At 53.1% G+C, this 15,465-nt stretch overlaps 7 protein-coding genes across 7 annotated transcripts; 3 read left to right on the top strand and 4 right to left on the bottom strand.

Annotated features, from left to right (window-relative positions):
* Nucleotides 1–409: 409 nt before the first annotated feature.
* Nucleotides 410–2,245, bottom strand: CPAR01_09976 (uncharacterized protein; the record flags this gene model as incomplete). The annotated part of the gene is made up of 1 exon (XM_060494239.1): nucleotides 410–2,245. The coding sequence occupies one exon, from the start codon at nucleotides 2,243–2,245 to the stop codon at nucleotides 410–412; it is 1,836 nt and encodes a 611-aa protein (XP_060346421.1).
* A 1,741-nt stretch (nucleotides 2,246–3,986) lies between these two features.
* Nucleotides 3,987–4,480, bottom strand: CPAR01_09977 (uncharacterized protein; the record flags this gene model as incomplete). The annotated part of the gene is made up of 2 exons (XM_060494240.1): nucleotides 3,987–4,296; nucleotides 4,350–4,480. The coding sequence occupies 2 exons, from the start codon at nucleotides 4,478–4,480 to the stop codon at nucleotides 3,987–3,989; spliced, it is 441 nt and encodes a 146-aa protein (XP_060346422.1).
* Nucleotides 4,481–5,391: 911 nt separating this feature from the next.
* CPAR01_09978 (uncharacterized protein) lies at nucleotides 5,392–5,550 on the top strand (the record flags this gene model as incomplete). Its single annotated transcript, XM_060494241.1, has 2 exons — nucleotides 5,392–5,443; nucleotides 5,495–5,550. The coding sequence occupies 2 exons, from the start codon at nucleotides 5,392–5,394 to the stop codon at nucleotides 5,548–5,550; spliced, it is 108 nt and encodes a 35-aa protein (XP_060346423.1).
* A 284-nt stretch (nucleotides 5,551–5,834) lies between these two features.
* On the bottom strand, nucleotides 5,835–6,783 carry CPAR01_09979 (uncharacterized protein; the record flags this gene model as incomplete). The annotated part of the gene is made up of 3 exons (XM_060494242.1): nucleotides 5,835–6,079; nucleotides 6,160–6,304; nucleotides 6,367–6,783. 3 exons carry the CDS (start codon nucleotides 6,781–6,783, stop codon nucleotides 5,835–5,837), a joined length of 807 nt encoding a protein of 268 aa, XP_060346424.1.
* A 1,781-nt stretch (nucleotides 6,784–8,564) lies between these two features.
* CPAR01_09980 (uncharacterized protein) lies at nucleotides 8,565–8,972 on the top strand (the record flags this gene model as incomplete). The annotated part of the gene is made up of 1 exon (XM_060494243.1): nucleotides 8,565–8,972. The coding sequence occupies one exon, from the start codon at nucleotides 8,565–8,567 to the stop codon at nucleotides 8,970–8,972; it is 408 nt and encodes a 135-aa protein (XP_060346425.1).
* A 456-nt stretch (nucleotides 8,973–9,428) lies between these two features.
* CPAR01_09981 (uncharacterized protein) lies at nucleotides 9,429–11,803 on the bottom strand (the record flags this gene model as incomplete). Its single annotated transcript, XM_060494244.1, has 5 exons — nucleotides 9,429–10,577; nucleotides 10,638–10,849; nucleotides 10,931–11,359; nucleotides 11,412–11,519; nucleotides 11,581–11,803. 5 exons carry the CDS (start codon nucleotides 11,801–11,803, stop codon nucleotides 9,429–9,431), a joined length of 2,121 nt encoding a protein of 706 aa, XP_060346426.1.
* Nucleotides 11,804–13,771: 1,968 nt separating this feature from the next.
* Nucleotides 13,772–14,891, top strand: CPAR01_09982 (uncharacterized protein; the record flags this gene model as incomplete). The annotated part of the gene is made up of 3 exons (XM_060494245.1): nucleotides 13,772–13,794; nucleotides 13,850–14,228; nucleotides 14,322–14,891. The coding sequence occupies 3 exons, from the start codon at nucleotides 13,772–13,774 to the stop codon at nucleotides 14,889–14,891; spliced, it is 972 nt and encodes a 323-aa protein (XP_060346427.1).
* Nucleotides 14,892–15,465: the final 574 nt, after the last annotated feature.

Consider the following 15,465-nt stretch of genomic DNA (forward strand, 5'->3'; position numbering starts at 1 on the left):
CTGCCATCTGTTCATTTGACATACCACGTACAGGAAGAGTGTTCATCGGTGAGGCATGAAGATTTGCGCGGAGGCCTCATGAGCCGACCTCTCACTACTGCATGCACGCGTAGAAGGTGAGGAAAAAGAAGACGACTAAAGCCGACTCGAACCCGCGACCTTGGCAAAAAACAAGCTATCCATGGCATTATGTAGGACCGTGAGCCAACATATGAATCATACCGCTCGGCCATCGACTACAACGGACGATGCTTGTTGGAAAGTGGTCACTCTTTGGTGCCTAAAGGGATCGGATGAGGGCCATCAAGGTGCGTAACCAGGAATAATCAAGATGAGGGTATCATGACCTTTTGATTACTCCATAGGGAATAACTACGAAAGCAATTTTACAAAAACCCGGAGCTCCAGCTCAGTCTTTCAATGCCTTCTCTACCCGGCGTCCAACACTCGCACTCCAAGTATCAATCTTCTTGCACCACCAGTCTGACAAATACAGCGACACGCTCAGCAAAATAACCCAGCCGACAACGAAACCTAGGTTGCGACCGAAACGCTCAAAGAGCCTAGGCATGATCCAGAATCCTAGACTATGCAGCACCGGCCCATGGACGAGATAGAACGAGAAGCTGATCTTGCCCAGGTACTGCGCCACCCGTCCCTCGAGCGCGCCGCGAAGGAAGGGGCTATGAAGGACGCAGGGCAGGAGGAGCATAGCACCCATGGCCTGGTAGAACATCCAGCCGGAGAGGGGAATGTAGTACCGTGGCACGAGCGAGGAGAGGAGAGTGAACCCGGGCGTCCATTCGGCTCCGGCGTCAGGGTACGAGAGCAGGTAGAGCGCCACGAAAAGCGCTCCCCATCGAGCTGTTCTTGATCCAAGGAACTTTTGTCCGATAGTTGCCTGCTGGCCTTTCCTGCCGTTCGTCGCTGGGGGGATCAGTCCGCGGTCAGCCCGTCTAATGTCCGCTTCTGAGAGGAGGACGCCGCCCATGAAGGTGGCCATATCCCATCGGCCTAGGATTAGGCTGTAGGCGGAGAGGAGGGCACCGATTCGAAGGCGCCATTTTGCTTGGATAGCTGCCGTGCCGAGTAGGAAGAGGTAGATGAACATTGAGCCGCGGAGCTCCATCGGGATGGTAAAGGTGTGCGGGTCGTAGCGCGTGTGGTAGTGGCCAAAGTTGAAAGGGTTGGCCCACTCGACGTAGGCTCTCGTGAAGTTCTTCAGAGCATAGGTGATATTGTCGTGGATGAAGGGATGCTCCTCCCATGAGCCACCTAGCTGGACCCAAGTGAAGTTTACCGGGTTGGTGACGTTGGCCGAGTCTTTCTCGTCATCGAGAAGTGCTGGTCTGGAGTGCAGGTGGAGAAGGTCGTGGTAGGACCTGTGTTTCTCAGGTGTCTCCTTGTCCCCAACGTCCTGCATCGTGATGTTGATTGCAGTGCCGTTCAGGCTGCTCGTCTCGTTCACCACCCTGGAAGCGGCCTCAATGTCATCTGCCAATGCATACAGCATTGGAGGCATGAAGAGTTGGGACGTGGCATTCAGGCACAGCGTGTTTGTGTCATTAGTCGTGACATTTCCCAGGAAAGCCGGGGTTCGTAAGCCGAGAAACTTGGCGATCCCCGCGGCTCCTTCGACAGAGTACGTGCCATTCACACAAGTGTTATTCAATGTGGCGACAGTCACAGTACCGTTGATGTACCTCGAGTCGGGCCCTTTGTAAATCTCAGACTCGGACTTGAAGGCGCCCATCTGAGCAAGTAGCGCAACGAGGAACATGCTAATGGTTGGGGGAATGTAGAGGCGGAATACGCGCCTAAAGACGGACGACGCGAGGCTCTGGTAAGCGGCCTCGAAGCGTCGCTCGTGAATCGCTCTCAGAATATGCCTGCAGAGGACGTATCCCGAGATGGCGAAGAAGATGGCCACCATAGGTCGTCCTCGTTGTAAGAGGCACAGGATGGGCAGGGATGACCGTTCAAAGTACGGCTCGGGCGATCCGGGGGGCATGGCTCCATAGCCCAGCATGATGGCCGGCGTCCAGGGCCATAGGAAGTGGTAGTTGAAGACGAGTAAACAGGCGATTCCGCGGAGCCCATCGAGGCATCTGATCTTGTCTGCGCTGTTTCTTGTCGCTGATGCTGCGGCGGCCGATGCCTTTTCACCTACAGCGTCGTGGTCGCTGTATGGGCTCTGCTCTTTAAACTGCTGCCCCTCCCGGCCCCGCGTGGATTCTTCCCACATGGTGCCTTTTCCTCTGGCTCGGGTGTTGCGAGCAAACATGCGTGTGGTCTACTGGAAGTGTGTGTCGTTTCTTTCAAAATGAACGAGGGAATGAAACGAAAGGCGCTATTGGAGCTGCGACGACCGGCATCTGAAAAGTGAGGCTCAGTGGACCGGAGAAGAGAGAAATACAACCGTAAACACACGTATGTGAGAACGATCGACCGACCAAAGATAAGATAGTAGTAAATGGGCGTTGAGCAACGTGTACGAAAAGGGAGAAGCGCCCTCTGGGAGTTCCTAAATACGACTTTGCTGGACGTGGGCGGTGATGCTGGGATATCCCTGCGCGGTTATGTCATCTACCCAAGACAACCTCTGCGAGCCCCTGAGTTGTCGCCCCATGTTGGATCAACTCTCAACTTTACCTGAAAAAAGAGCCCCAATTAAAGTGTGCTGGTGCTGTGCAATGAGCGTTGCACATCGGATTGTCCAGCCACCATTGCTCATCCACATCAAACTGTCCCCAACTCCCCGTGGGCTATTTTCATAGAGAACTCGTTTGTCTGGGCCTGGCTGGACGTCATACAACGCGTGTCTTTGCATAGCCGCTTTCAACGAATACCACGCAAACTCTCTTCCTCTCAAAGTGTACCGTATGCTGTATATAGATGCTCGAGCTTTCCCTTGATATCCGAACAGTGCGACCTCAGGGAGTCAGTCGGAGTGGTCTTTTCGAGCATCCGCCCACCGTCGCATCCAGGATCCGACAGGTGATGCAACGCTCCGGATCCGTGACATTTCCTTGGAAGAACCCCAGAAACGGGCCCGCATCATCCCTCTGGTCCCGAGCAAAACCAAGGAAAATCACTACATCGTCGGCAGTTGGCGTCGAGGCCATCCGGACCCGGAAGACTCCCGTTCCCGGAGATGATCCCGAAGGAATCCCCTTGGTCCCCCGAAGCTACCGAGGCCGTCTCTCTTTTTGTGCTCGGATGGTGAGTCAGCATGTCAAATAGTTGTGAAGCACGGTCCAGAAAGGCCTGCAAACTTTCTCAAGTTCGGATACCTCGAAGGTTTGCTGATCTACAACACGTGGCCTGTCAGTGGCCAATGCGAGGGAATTGATGGGAATAGCTTCATTTCGATAAAGTAGCGAGAAATCTAGTCTTGACCAAGGTTTCCGGAGTCTTCTCCAACTCGCGGCATACGATATCTAATCACGGGGGTTTCCGCCCGGAGATCTGATGATAATAATGATGCGTTGCCGTTGAGGCAATCAGTGATAAGGTACCACAAAGCACCCCATTGAAGTAAGTGTCGGCATGCAGCAGCGATTGCCGGTCGTTCCGAGCCAGGTCTGTTTGTGGTTGCGAAGAAAAGAAAGGCCGCCAAACGCAGGGCTAGAAGCTGGCTTCCCGATTGCGGGCTCTTGGATCGATGGGTTGTCTGCTATCTCCTCCCAAAGACGGCGCATAGGACAAGATGTTTCACCAAGACAATCACCAGTTCCACACTCGGCCGTATTCCGCCGGGCTTGCGGGGCTCGCAAAGGCCGAGTTGACTGAGTCTCCGGATGGCAGTCTGCCGTCCCTGCGTCCGAGCTGAATACTTGAAACGCGACCCTTTCTTTTTGTCATGTTGTCAGCTACCTGGGCAGCAGGACCGCGGAGTGATTCTTTTCTTTACCGAAGCTCGTCGAGTGAGATTACACTGCGGCTGTCTTGTCGGTCATCTCTAATTGAGTCCTAACAGCTACCGATTAATCTGTCGGCTGCTGCGGCCCCCATCGCTCCCCATCAATCACCAAGGTCCGATTTGCAGTGCGCCGCTCATCGTCTGTGGCGAAAGGACTGCGGGTGATATTCCTGAGGATATGAGGAGGCACGAAACCGCCCGCACTTCTGTTTTCCTGACGTGTGTCTGAAGCTTTGAGACCATCGTGGCGGTGTAAGGCCGTATCGCGTCCTTCGCCAGTGTTGACAGGGATGGCTTGGATGACTGAACATACAGCAAGGACGGGTAGGCCGGCCTTGAAGAGATGCATGATTCCTGAGGAGAAAGACGAGAATCTGAAAGTATAGGTGTTGGTTGAGGCTGGGAATCTGATGTGATTTTCCGCGACCGAATGCTGCGCACTTTCAAAATTCTAGGAGGATCGTATCGAGAGAGCCCTTGATCTGAGCAGACTTTTATTATCTGCTCTGTGGCAAATTTGTGAACCTTTGTGACATGGAGCTTGAGGGCTAAGTTCATCGCACGAAGTTTGCCTGTGCAGTCGTACCTGGATGACTGCCTCCCAGAAACGACCCTTTGCACTGCTGTCTGCCTCTGGAGATTTCGCAATAACGACATTGAGACCCTTTGACCCGAATTGCAGACCTAGACGGAGTCTCCGACTCGAGGGTTCCTGGTGCTTCTCCAACCGGCCCTTCGGGAATTCGAGGGACAACAGAAGGAGAGCGCAAAGGCTATGAACCGAGTCAAGCTTCGTCTCAAGGCCAGTCACACTCACCACAGCAGATGCAAACAGCCTGTAGATCTGCGACGCATCGGACGAACCGAGAAATTCGAGACGCCAACGCAAAAATAATTGCCCGCTCGCACTGAAAGAGCCCTGGGTGCTTTTTGACTCTGTTTCTTTGGGCAGAGGAAACCCCAGGTAACACCGCTTGAGGCCCGTAGACGACGCGTCCTCCAGGTTTTTGCGGGCGGCTCTGAAAGCTTAGTAGGCCTCATTGAGGAGCTTGACACTCGCGATACCGTGACTGTGGATTGTCAGTGCTGTGCAGGGGAGAATTAGTTTAAGGTCGAGTTGTTGTTTCAAGAACTTCTAGCCGTCGAAGCCTCATAGAAGATAGGAAGCCATCTTCAACCACGAATAGTGACCTTCAATCACTTCAAAGCCCACTTTTCACCAGCACGCTGAGCGTCACCTTGTTCATATTTAATTATGATGATGAGCGTACAAGCCAAAATCTCGTTTCAAAGTCTGCTCTTCTGGCGCTAAGTCTCTTGGTCATTGCTTTACTCGTGTCCAAAGTCCCTAAACAGACAGGCACTAACACCGAGCATAGCGCACACAAGCAAACACCTTCGAAAAGCGCGATCCGCAAAACAGCCATTCCCTTTTCTCCTGCAGCTGCGTCGACGAAAAGACTCGAACGATGAAGGCCATGGCCTGTAATGGCACCAGTGGCGCTACGGGCGTTGACTCTCGTAAGGATGGTGAGGCCTTTAATGGTCTTATAATGAAGTTGACAATGTCAGGCTGCCAGGTACTGGCCGATCTCAACTCCAAGGTCCAGTATGCCGAGACCGGTTAGAAACACAAACGGTGCAATCTTCAGATCAACTTCTGTCTTGACAAATAACCCCACTTACAATCAATATGATGATCGCGTCTGCCTTTGAGATGCACGAGAAGTTTATGGAAAGCCATTGCTTCACGCAGATCAGCTTCCCTGATGGAGCCTCTGCGTCTACAACATCAAAGGTTCGCGATGATTGATACCCAGCGGCACGTGGTATTTTGTTCGTCATGAGAGTGGCATCGATTCATTCGTCCTTCAATCTGAGCCTAGATGGAAGTCTTGTTTGCTACCTGCTTCTAGTCCTGCTCGGCACTTGGCTTCTTATCCCCGCCTCCCTCTTCCTCCTTGCCATTCTCTCCACAATCTTTCTTCTTTGCCCCCCACCACGCAAAAGCAGTAGCAGAAACCCCGGCGCCCGCCTGTATAGCTCCGTTGACGACCGCGGCACCGTAGCCAGCCGCACCGGCGCTTTGGAGGGTAGCAAATAGGCTCGGCGCCACCACGTTCCCGATTCCGGCTTGGATGCCCGCTGCCGTAGAGCCTATCGACCCGAAAGAGTCAGTAATCAAAACTTTCAACTACAAAGATTGACTATGCCTCGAGTTTGAGGATTTCACTTACCGGCGACTATTCCCTGCGAGCCAAAACCCGCAAGTCCCAGGGCTGGTGCAGCGACAAGAGCTGGTGCGGCCAAAACGACGAGACTGCCTGCACTCACGCCATAACATACAGTCGTCCCGGGGTTTTCACGAACCCAGTCGGCGGCCTCGAAGGTTCCAGATATGTTAGCGGCATGTATACCCTACTTAGATGCATGCTCCAACGCACCTTTCTCAGTCTTGATGGCTCTTCGGACTCATCTTCGCTGTTTTCCGGTGGTGGTGGCTCTGTGTCTTCTCCGCCGACCCCGCGAAGTAGCTGTTGGTTGCTGACACCGGGCGGAAGCATTTTCGACCTCAGCAGGCCAACAGCTGCCACCTCAGCATAAGCCTTTCCATTCCTGAGTGCCTGCATCGCGCTCTTGATGTCTTTCGGTTGTTTGCAGTGGTGATTCAAGGACAGGGTCTTCAGCAAAACAGATATTACGAACGAGGGTCTTAGTTTCTTTGTAAAATTGATGCCTGGAGGAAGTAGCCTCAATCCCAAACATGCTTCCAACGCAAAAACATGTGAGGGTGATCGGTCATGTCGGAGGCCAACCAACGTTTGGGGGTTGAAGACATGATTGGTGTGTAATTTTAGCATCCCGTTCTGCACTCCCAACTCTGAGCCTTCTCAAAAGTGAGATTTGGCTGCCTATCCGTAATGTTCAACTCCTTTCGTCATCGAGAGGTTTTGATGAGTCTCTCTACTACACCAGGTTGAATGATATATGCATCTATCTCGGTGCCTACAATAGAGGCTTCTAACTCTTCAAGCCTGCGGAGGGAGCGAGAGTCTTCTTTGGAGTGTCTAGTGCCCTCCCGCTCACAATACCTATGCCATTAGTCTATCGACCCCCCAAGGCGCTTAGCAAGACCATAAGCGCCGAGCCCATGTAACTTCGAACACACTCACACACCTGCGGTTGAAAGCAGGATCCAGATTGTTAAAAGCTGCTTGAAGCCATCAACACTGAAGGCTGTTAAAAGTATCGTGGACAAAGAAAAAGGATTTACGACTTCATTCCTGTAGCGATTGATTAGCACGAGGTCTCTTGAGTATAAATAGTCCTTGTTTGCACCAACTCCTGAATTGAACTTTAACTAGAACAACTGCACTTCAAGGTCTTCCAACAGAAGCCTAGCCAGCCAAGACACACAAACAACAACGCCCTTCTGCAGTTCATTTTACCTTACTTATCTGTCGACGAGTAGCCTTTTTGCTCCAAATAAAGGAGACCGTTGCAAGAATTCTTTAGTCCACCGATATCACTGATCAAATCAATACCGCAATACCACCTTGGGAAAGCAATCCCCCGTTCCCCGCTGTGCCGGCTTTGACACCCGCCCCTCCATCATCCACCCATCACGTCTGTCGAAGTCTCCATTTCGTCAACAGTCCAGAGTTAGATTCACATCTTCCACCCAGAAAAGCATTCATTTCGCCCCCGCTATATAGCCTCCGCCTACATCCTGCAGCTTCGATCGGCCGATCGTCACTCAGCTAAGTAGTGGATAATACGACGCTGTTGGAGTTGCAGGTTGGTCAGCTCCCATTTCCCCTTATTTACACCTCTTCCCCAACTCCATGCACTCCATCACTGCCCATGTATATACTTACTTCCCATGACTCCCCCTTGGATCTTCAACTCTAAGTTCACGGCAGCGACCTATTGCCCCTATCACCTGCAATTGAATGCGCGTGTCGATGCCCTCCGAACTCAATCATCCACACCCTGACGCTCATGTTGCGACCTCCGGTCTCATTCTGGTTGTTGTGAGCGTGTCACACACAATTAGTCATGAGTTGTGCGACCTCAAAGCCATGCCTGTAAGGTCAGCTCCATAAGCTCTTCATCACTTGCTTAGTCCTCTATCTTGCATCCTCAAACCCTTTTCTAGTTGTTTATGAGTGCTTCACTCATATTTGTGCAAGTATTTTGCACTCTCTAGTCCCTTTGTGCCTGTTTATGAGTGCATAACTGAGTGTCACTCAATTTTACGACCTTCGATCTCAACGACATCTTCGGAAATGCTGAGCTTCAGCTCGTATTCACTTACAAAATCGACAAGTAGTGATGTGAATAGCCTGCTTCATGTTTCCCTGCCGGCACATGCCCGTCTACCCGGTCCTTCTGTTGGAATCTTATAAAAGGAGACAGCTTCTTTCTTCAACTCTCTTCCTCAGACTTCTGTATTTCATCACAGAATCCTAGATTACACCTTGGCTGACAAAAAGCAGACACCAACTTGAGCCCCTTTCTCAGCATTACCAAAACACAAAGGAGCATCACACACCCTCAAAAGCCTGCAAATACCACAAATCAACCATTCCAAGCTACCATCTATATTCCACACTACCCCAAAACCCTTCCAACACACACCATGGCTGCTTCCCTGACCATTCTGGAAGTCGATCACGCTATGGCGGACCTTGACCAAACTGAGATCTGCCAGCTCAAGGACGGCCTGGACCGAGCTGAAATTATTATCAACCGCCTTGAGGAGCTGAAAGATGTCGACCAGACGCAGATAATCCAGCTACAGGCCTATATCGACGAGCTGGGGGAGACGATCGAGGCCTTACGAGAGGAGAACAGTTGTCTCAAGGAGCAGAACCAGGGCATTCTCGGCAGTACCCAAGAGCCCTGCCAGCCGGTTCAGGAGCCCGAGGATGTCGCTGTCGATCTGGAAGACTTGAATATGGATGACGCCGTTAAGGACGGCTACCTCTCTGTCTCTGACAGCGGATTCGAAGATGTTAGTTCTGAGACCGGTTCCGATTCCATTTGAAGTTCTCTATCAAAAGTAGTAGCTTAGAAGCGAAGTAGTAATCTAGTTTGGGCAATCAAGTCAAGTTTCTTCGGGACATCATCGGGAATAGTCGGTGAACGGGAATGAGTATGAACGCCTTAGTGGTAGATAGAATCTTAGCGAGGAAAAGTAAGAGGATTTGCCGCTCAAGTATACTTCGAGAGTTTAATAAGAACTCGCAATTTCGAGTGGTCGAACAAAGTTTCTTTCTAAAGCTTGGAATTGCAAATGGTTTTCAGGAGTGACAGACATCGCTGTGCTTAGTGGAATATCATTTACGTCTTTTCTTAGAAGAATTGATTAGTTCCTGAATGGCAACCTGACTTTCGAAGCCCTCCATTTTGAGAAGATCCACCATAACCTACGAACTTTCATCATGCACGAAGTACTAGACCACTACCGAAGCAAACATCACCTTCCAGGGTGATGTCTCGCCTACCGCCCAGCATGATACCCTAATCCCTCATCCCCAAGCGTGGGGCTAACATCACCAGGAACCCTCGGGCTGACATCGCCGACCCTCGGGCTCACTTCACCAACCCGCGGGCTAATATCGCCAACTCTTGGGCTAGCCGTGGCATCGCTTCCCATCTCGACCGACGAGCCGCCATACCGCGGACTACTCGGCATCTCGCTCGCACTAGCTGGAACCTCGAGCTCCGCAGCATGGGCATGTACGTCGCGTTGGTGACCAGGCGACGTCGGCGAGTCGAGGAAGCCAGGCTTCGGTTCGGGAGAAGAGTAGGGGGTATAACCAGGCAGCTCCGACATGGCACTCTGTCGCGACACCTCTGTGCCAGCCGCCTCATGCGCCCTCCTTTTCTTCTTCCGCCGGAGGAACAGGAACGCACCGAGTCCCACCAGCGCAATGGCAGCAACACCGCCTACAACGCCGCCTGCGATAGCACCCTTTGATGGACCACCAGAATCCGGCTGGGTAGTCGATGAAGCAGATGAAGACGGCGATACCGTGCTGCTGGGCTCTACAACGAGAGTATACTCGGGCGTATACGCCGGTCTCCTCAGCGACGGATCAAAGATGTACTGCAAATAGACATCACTCCACGCTCTCGGTGCCTTCTGACTCGCACCACCCGACGACGTCCCGCCCACGGCAGCGACAACCTGCGACGGCACGGGCGCAAGACGCTTCGCAGCTTCGGTATCATATCGGCCCGTATAATTTTGGCTCGCGAGCGAAAAGATCTCAACGGGCATGTGTTCGGCGCAGGTATTCACATTCTGCATCCCCCCGTCGTTCTTGGTCTGCATGCCGCCCACGATGAGCAGGTTCTCGCCGACGGCGTGGCAGGTGTGGCCGTACATGCCGTCGGCGCGGGTGTGGACGAGGATCCAGGTGAAAGTCGGGAGGGTGAGGACCCAGATGTCTTCCGAGGTGATGTAGGTCGCGTAGTTCTCGACGCCGGCGATCATGTAGATGTTCCAGGAGGATTTGTCGGCGGCGGGGACGAGGACGGTGCAGATGTCGGAGCGGCCTGTTGGTATGTCGGGGAGGCCAAAGGTTTCTTGGCGGAACCAGAAGCCTGTTTCGATGTCATAGATGTCTACGAAGGAGAGGTTTGTCTTTTGGGGGCGTGTTAATTAAGGGGAGCTGCCTAGGGGTTGAAGGGAACTTGCATTGACGTTTTCTGCGTTGGCACCCTCGATGCGAATACCGAAAGGCGTTGGGTCTCGCGTGGTCTGGCCGCCAATATTGACAATGATCCCCTTTTCGCCAACGGGCACGTGAACCATTGCGCCGTTCATGCGCGGGCCGACGTATGTCGGGACAGAAATGTTGGTGAGCTTCGGCTGAGAGCGCTCTGCGGTATCAAGCTCGAGCATGCCTTCGAGGACTGCAAGATGTCAGGCCTCGATTCTTTCTCGCTGCTGAGATAGAGGAAGTAGGGCATAAGAAAAAAAAGAAAAAAACTTACACCGAAAGTCAGCTGAAGCCGTATACGCAGCGTTCGCAGGACTAGATCTCCTCTGCACGTATCCCTCAAAGATGTAACTCCTATTCAATGTCGGCGCGTCGCAAAAGGCAGCAGCGCCAGGCCTGTCCACAATCTCGCCATTATTTGCCACATCAAAGTTGATCGACTTGGACCATCGCCCGCCGTCGACGTCAAATTCCCAGATGGCCGGCTCGGGTATATTCGGGTCGGCAATGAAGGATGGGTTGTTGGGGCTGTTGAAGGAGAACCACCCTCCGAGCTGATAGATCTTGCGGGTGGTTTGGGAGTACCATAGCGCGTGTTCGATGAGGCCGTTGGGGACATCGGGGCTCTTGAATATGGATGAGTACGGGCTGGTTTCCTGGTTTGTGAAGTTTTGTGAGAGGTCTAGGACGAGGAGTTGAGTATCTGGGGTGTGTTAGGACGGCAAGGCATAGGGCTCTGATGGTAGTATGCTCACGCATTCCCGCGTCATATTGGCCGGCTTCTGTGTTATAGAATGTGTTATTGTTCTTCGGCACGTACGTGTTGCCGCCATCGACGTAAACTTTTCCATCGGCCAAGACACCTACAGCCGGTCAGGTTAGACTTGACCATAAGATAGTAAAGTAAGAGGGGGCTAGACTCACTTGCATGTCTCCAGATGCGGCAAAAATGCTGCGAAAGGTCATACACGCTACTGTTGATAGTCGGCGCCGGAACGGACGTCGGAGCGGAGAACACGGATGATGTAGTAGAGGAAAGGAGACTTTCGGAAGAGCTGGCGCTGCTCGCGACCTGTCTAACATTCAGCTGACCGAGGACAGGCCCCAGAGCAACTACGAAAAGCAACGCAAGCCACGGGACTTTCATAATGATAGTGTCTCAAAGGCACGCGAAGAACGATATGACGAAGAAGGCCAGAAATGCGGCCAGCCGGCCGACGGGGTATGGACGGGTATTTGCAGGAACACGGCGAAGAAAGAGAACGGGGGAACTGGGGGGGTTGGGCTTCGCTTCATTCTACGCCGCACAGCAGCAATCAAAGAGAAGTATTGCAGACCACACCCCATGTCCTGTTAGTACCAACAGGTTTCGAGATGAAATGCTGAATTGGGAAAGCAGGAGGCGTTCATCCTCCAACGGGGAAGATTGATTGGATCTACGTGAAGACATGCAGGAATTGGGTGAGGCTCACCTCGGACTGGGGGCCCGTAAAGAGACGATTGACAGAGACACAGCATGGTACAAACCATAAGATCTAGAACCCTCGTCGGACAAACAGCAAACAGGACGGGTTGGGAAGGGGGACACAGACACGGTCCCTCGGAGGCAGAGGTAACAGCACAAAGTCGATGGTTTCCAAGCCTCAATATGCCAGTCTCGGCCGGCCTGACCGGCGATCGAATCAGACTGTTGTCAGCAACGTGGGCTCTGTACCATTGGGCTGGCGTTGGTCGTTGGACCAAGGTGGTGATGCGATCGCGGCCCTCATTTGCCTACGGCGTAGGATGAGTGAGCTTGGCCCCCAATGAGATTCTGGACCGTGAGATATGCACAAAAGGTGCAGGGAGCCAGAGCCTACTTGCTTATAGGCACATAGTTTTGAGCTGACGGCCTCCACTCGGCAGGTAAGTTAGCTCATTTGGGAGAAACCGACGCTAGAGAAGCTTATCAGCGATGATTTCTACAGCTACTTCAATGGAGACAAGTGAAGGTGATTGATGGAGGAGGGTATTCCGTGAGTTTGAATGAGAGGGTGTACGAGCCAGGCTGTGGCCTCCTCTCTCATGGGTGAGTTTGTCAGTGGAGGCTGAAGATGAGTGTTTGCTTGTGAAACCAACGCGTCGTGCCTGTCCTGATTGGGATCTGGGCGGCTCGTGGATAAAACTGGTTTCATGTAAGAGCTATGAGAAAGGAATAGGTAGGCGTGATGGTAGTGTTCGATAGTCTCTTGAGGTGACTTGGTTGCATCAGCCTCTCACTCATGACGGGAGGTAAGATGAGTGAGAGTGAGTGTACGTGTATGTTGAGTGAAGCTGAAGAATCACAAGTGAAATCCAGCCACTTCCCCAACTCCCAGAATGAAATCTCAGCCTCCCACACCCGCCTGGATTAAAACCGCCGCTAACAGAACACAGACCGAACCTAAGAATTCCACAGTCTCGAAGTAACTGCGTCTCTTCTCTTCGTCCAGTCTCTCCAAGGCTCCAACAGGTCGGAACGCATCCAGCGCCGTACCCCGGTGGGATTCTGTTAGCGGGGCCGGGTCACCGACTTTACCGCAACAGACGAGAAACAACCCCGTCTCGCTGGTGGACATGCGCAAGTTTCCCATCTTCTCAATGCTTCCCCCCACCGCCAACCGTGGACCACCCCGCGTTCCCGGCCCAGCCGCCTGAGTCGCCCGTTACGCCTATCCGTGGACCCTATGGCCACTTCACCAATCACATCTTACCGTTGTCAGATGGCACAAGATGGCACAGCGATCCGTCTTGCGCTGGCGTCCTGAAACCTGCTCACCTCCATGCCGTTTTGGGACTCGGTGGCAGCGGTCACAGGGCTGCTGCTTGTCATGTGCGACGGTGCAGCGAGATAAAGCTCACCCCTGCTCATTCGAATGGGCTTCTGCTGTCCTGATAAGAGGCGTGACAATCCCCTTTGGATTGAAGAGCTGAATAAGGTCGACTTGTAGCTTCGTATTCTTCCTACTTGTCTCTTGCGTCCATTCTATCAAAGTTGAGCTGTCGAGTCAGTTGAGAAAGCGCACAGAACTCAAGATACCCTCATATTCAATAACACCAAACCAATAAGGACCGGATCCTGTAAATCATCGCCAAAATGCCGGCCATTCTCTCTAACCTGTTGGTTCGCCCTCAGTAGAATTGAAGGGATAACCTATGCTTACAATGACTCTAGAGCCCCGTCAGTCGAGCACCAGCAACAATCAAAGCTCGCAACAACACAACTTACCGCCACAACCAACCCCGTCCCCTCAACCGCAGACTGTGCCGCCCATCTCGAACTCCTCGAGACCTTCGTCACACTCCGCGACGCAGTCCACCTGCTCGCTGCCGACGCGGGCCAAGTACCCGAGCGCGTATGGGACCTGTACTGCGACCGCGCCGTCGCCCGTTTCGAGCAATGGACTACTAGCGCCGAGAGGCCGGCGGAGCAGATGCCGCCCGTTGACGTGCTCATGGCGTGGCACGCGCTGATGCTGCACCCGAAGGCCTACGCACGCTTCATCGAGCTCGGCGGCCGTCTGGGTCTGGATGGGATTAACTGGTCCGAAGTTGTAAGTTCCACTGTACACTCGCACTGAACTCTTATGCCCCTAGTAGAAGAGAAAGGCGCAACTATGTCGGCAAAGTTTGCTAACCGTTCACAGTCGAGATCGTCAAACCTCGAATCTCTCATCGCCTCAATCGACCTCCCTTCCCTCCTCTCACCACCAGCCTCCCAGACCGGCACCTTTGCCCACACCTCCCAAACAGGAACAACCCTCTTCACATACCCTCTCACTGCAGCAATCAACCGCCAATTCTCCTTCTCCCTCAAAATGTCCTCCCACGCCTGGCTCCACAGCTCAAGCCCCGCAGACCTGCTGACCGCGGCGCAAACCCGCTACGCGCAATTCTTCCACCTCATCGCCGCGCACCCGGGCACCGTCATGGTGCCGACTCTCGACATTGACCTCGTCTGGCACACGCACCAGCTCGCGCCGGCGCGGTACATGGCCTACTCGAAGCGGATGACGGGGAAGCTGGTGGACCACGATGACGAGATCCCCGACGAGAGTCTGGCGGTGCTGTCGACGGATATGAGGGCGCTTTGGAGGGAGGCGTTTGACGAGGAGTATCTCCCTGCTGCTTGCCAGGAGGATGCTGGGTGTGGAGGCGGTTGTGGTGGTGGATGTGGAGGGGAGGGTGGATGCGGGAGCTGTGGTGCCATGAAATGAGCATGAAATGAGCATGGAGGTTCGTTACGCCGACGGAGGGACAGAGCGCATGTAGACAACGGCATTGTATATGGAGTTTGCATCTCGGGCTGAATACCTACATGACAATCATCTTCAAGAGCCAAAAAGTTCAAAAGCGAAGCTTCGCGAGCTGTGACTGCCTCGTGGCGGAATCGAACCGCCGATCTTCTCATGTCACTAATACTAGTGAGACGCTATACCACTTAGCCAACAAGGCGACTGTTTATTGGTTGTTGAATTTTTGGGGGTTGAAGTTGTCTATAAAGCTATCTAAAACGGTCCCTAACCCCAGCCGTACATCTCCCGCCCCCTTGCACCAAGTTTCGTCCCGCATTGAAAGTTGCTGCTCTCTCGGAGCTCTCCATATTACATCTCATGGGCCATCCCGACACGGCCACCCAAGGCCGCCCACAAACGTCCCCGCCAAGCACGTCAAAGTCGTATTTTTCACCCGGGTTTCCATTCTTTTTCAAACTCAATTAGAATGTTTAAAAGGGGCTCACCTCGGCTCACTCAACTCCCCGTCCAATAACACGTCATGAAAAGGTAAGCA

The sequence above is a fragment of the Colletotrichum paranaense genome, assembly GCF_030867605.1.
Source record: "Colletotrichum paranaense strain IMI 384185 chromosome Unknown Scaffold_8.1, whole genome shotgun sequence".
Lineage (NCBI taxonomy): Eukaryota > Fungi > Ascomycota > Sordariomycetes > Glomerellales > Glomerellaceae > Colletotrichum > Colletotrichum paranaense.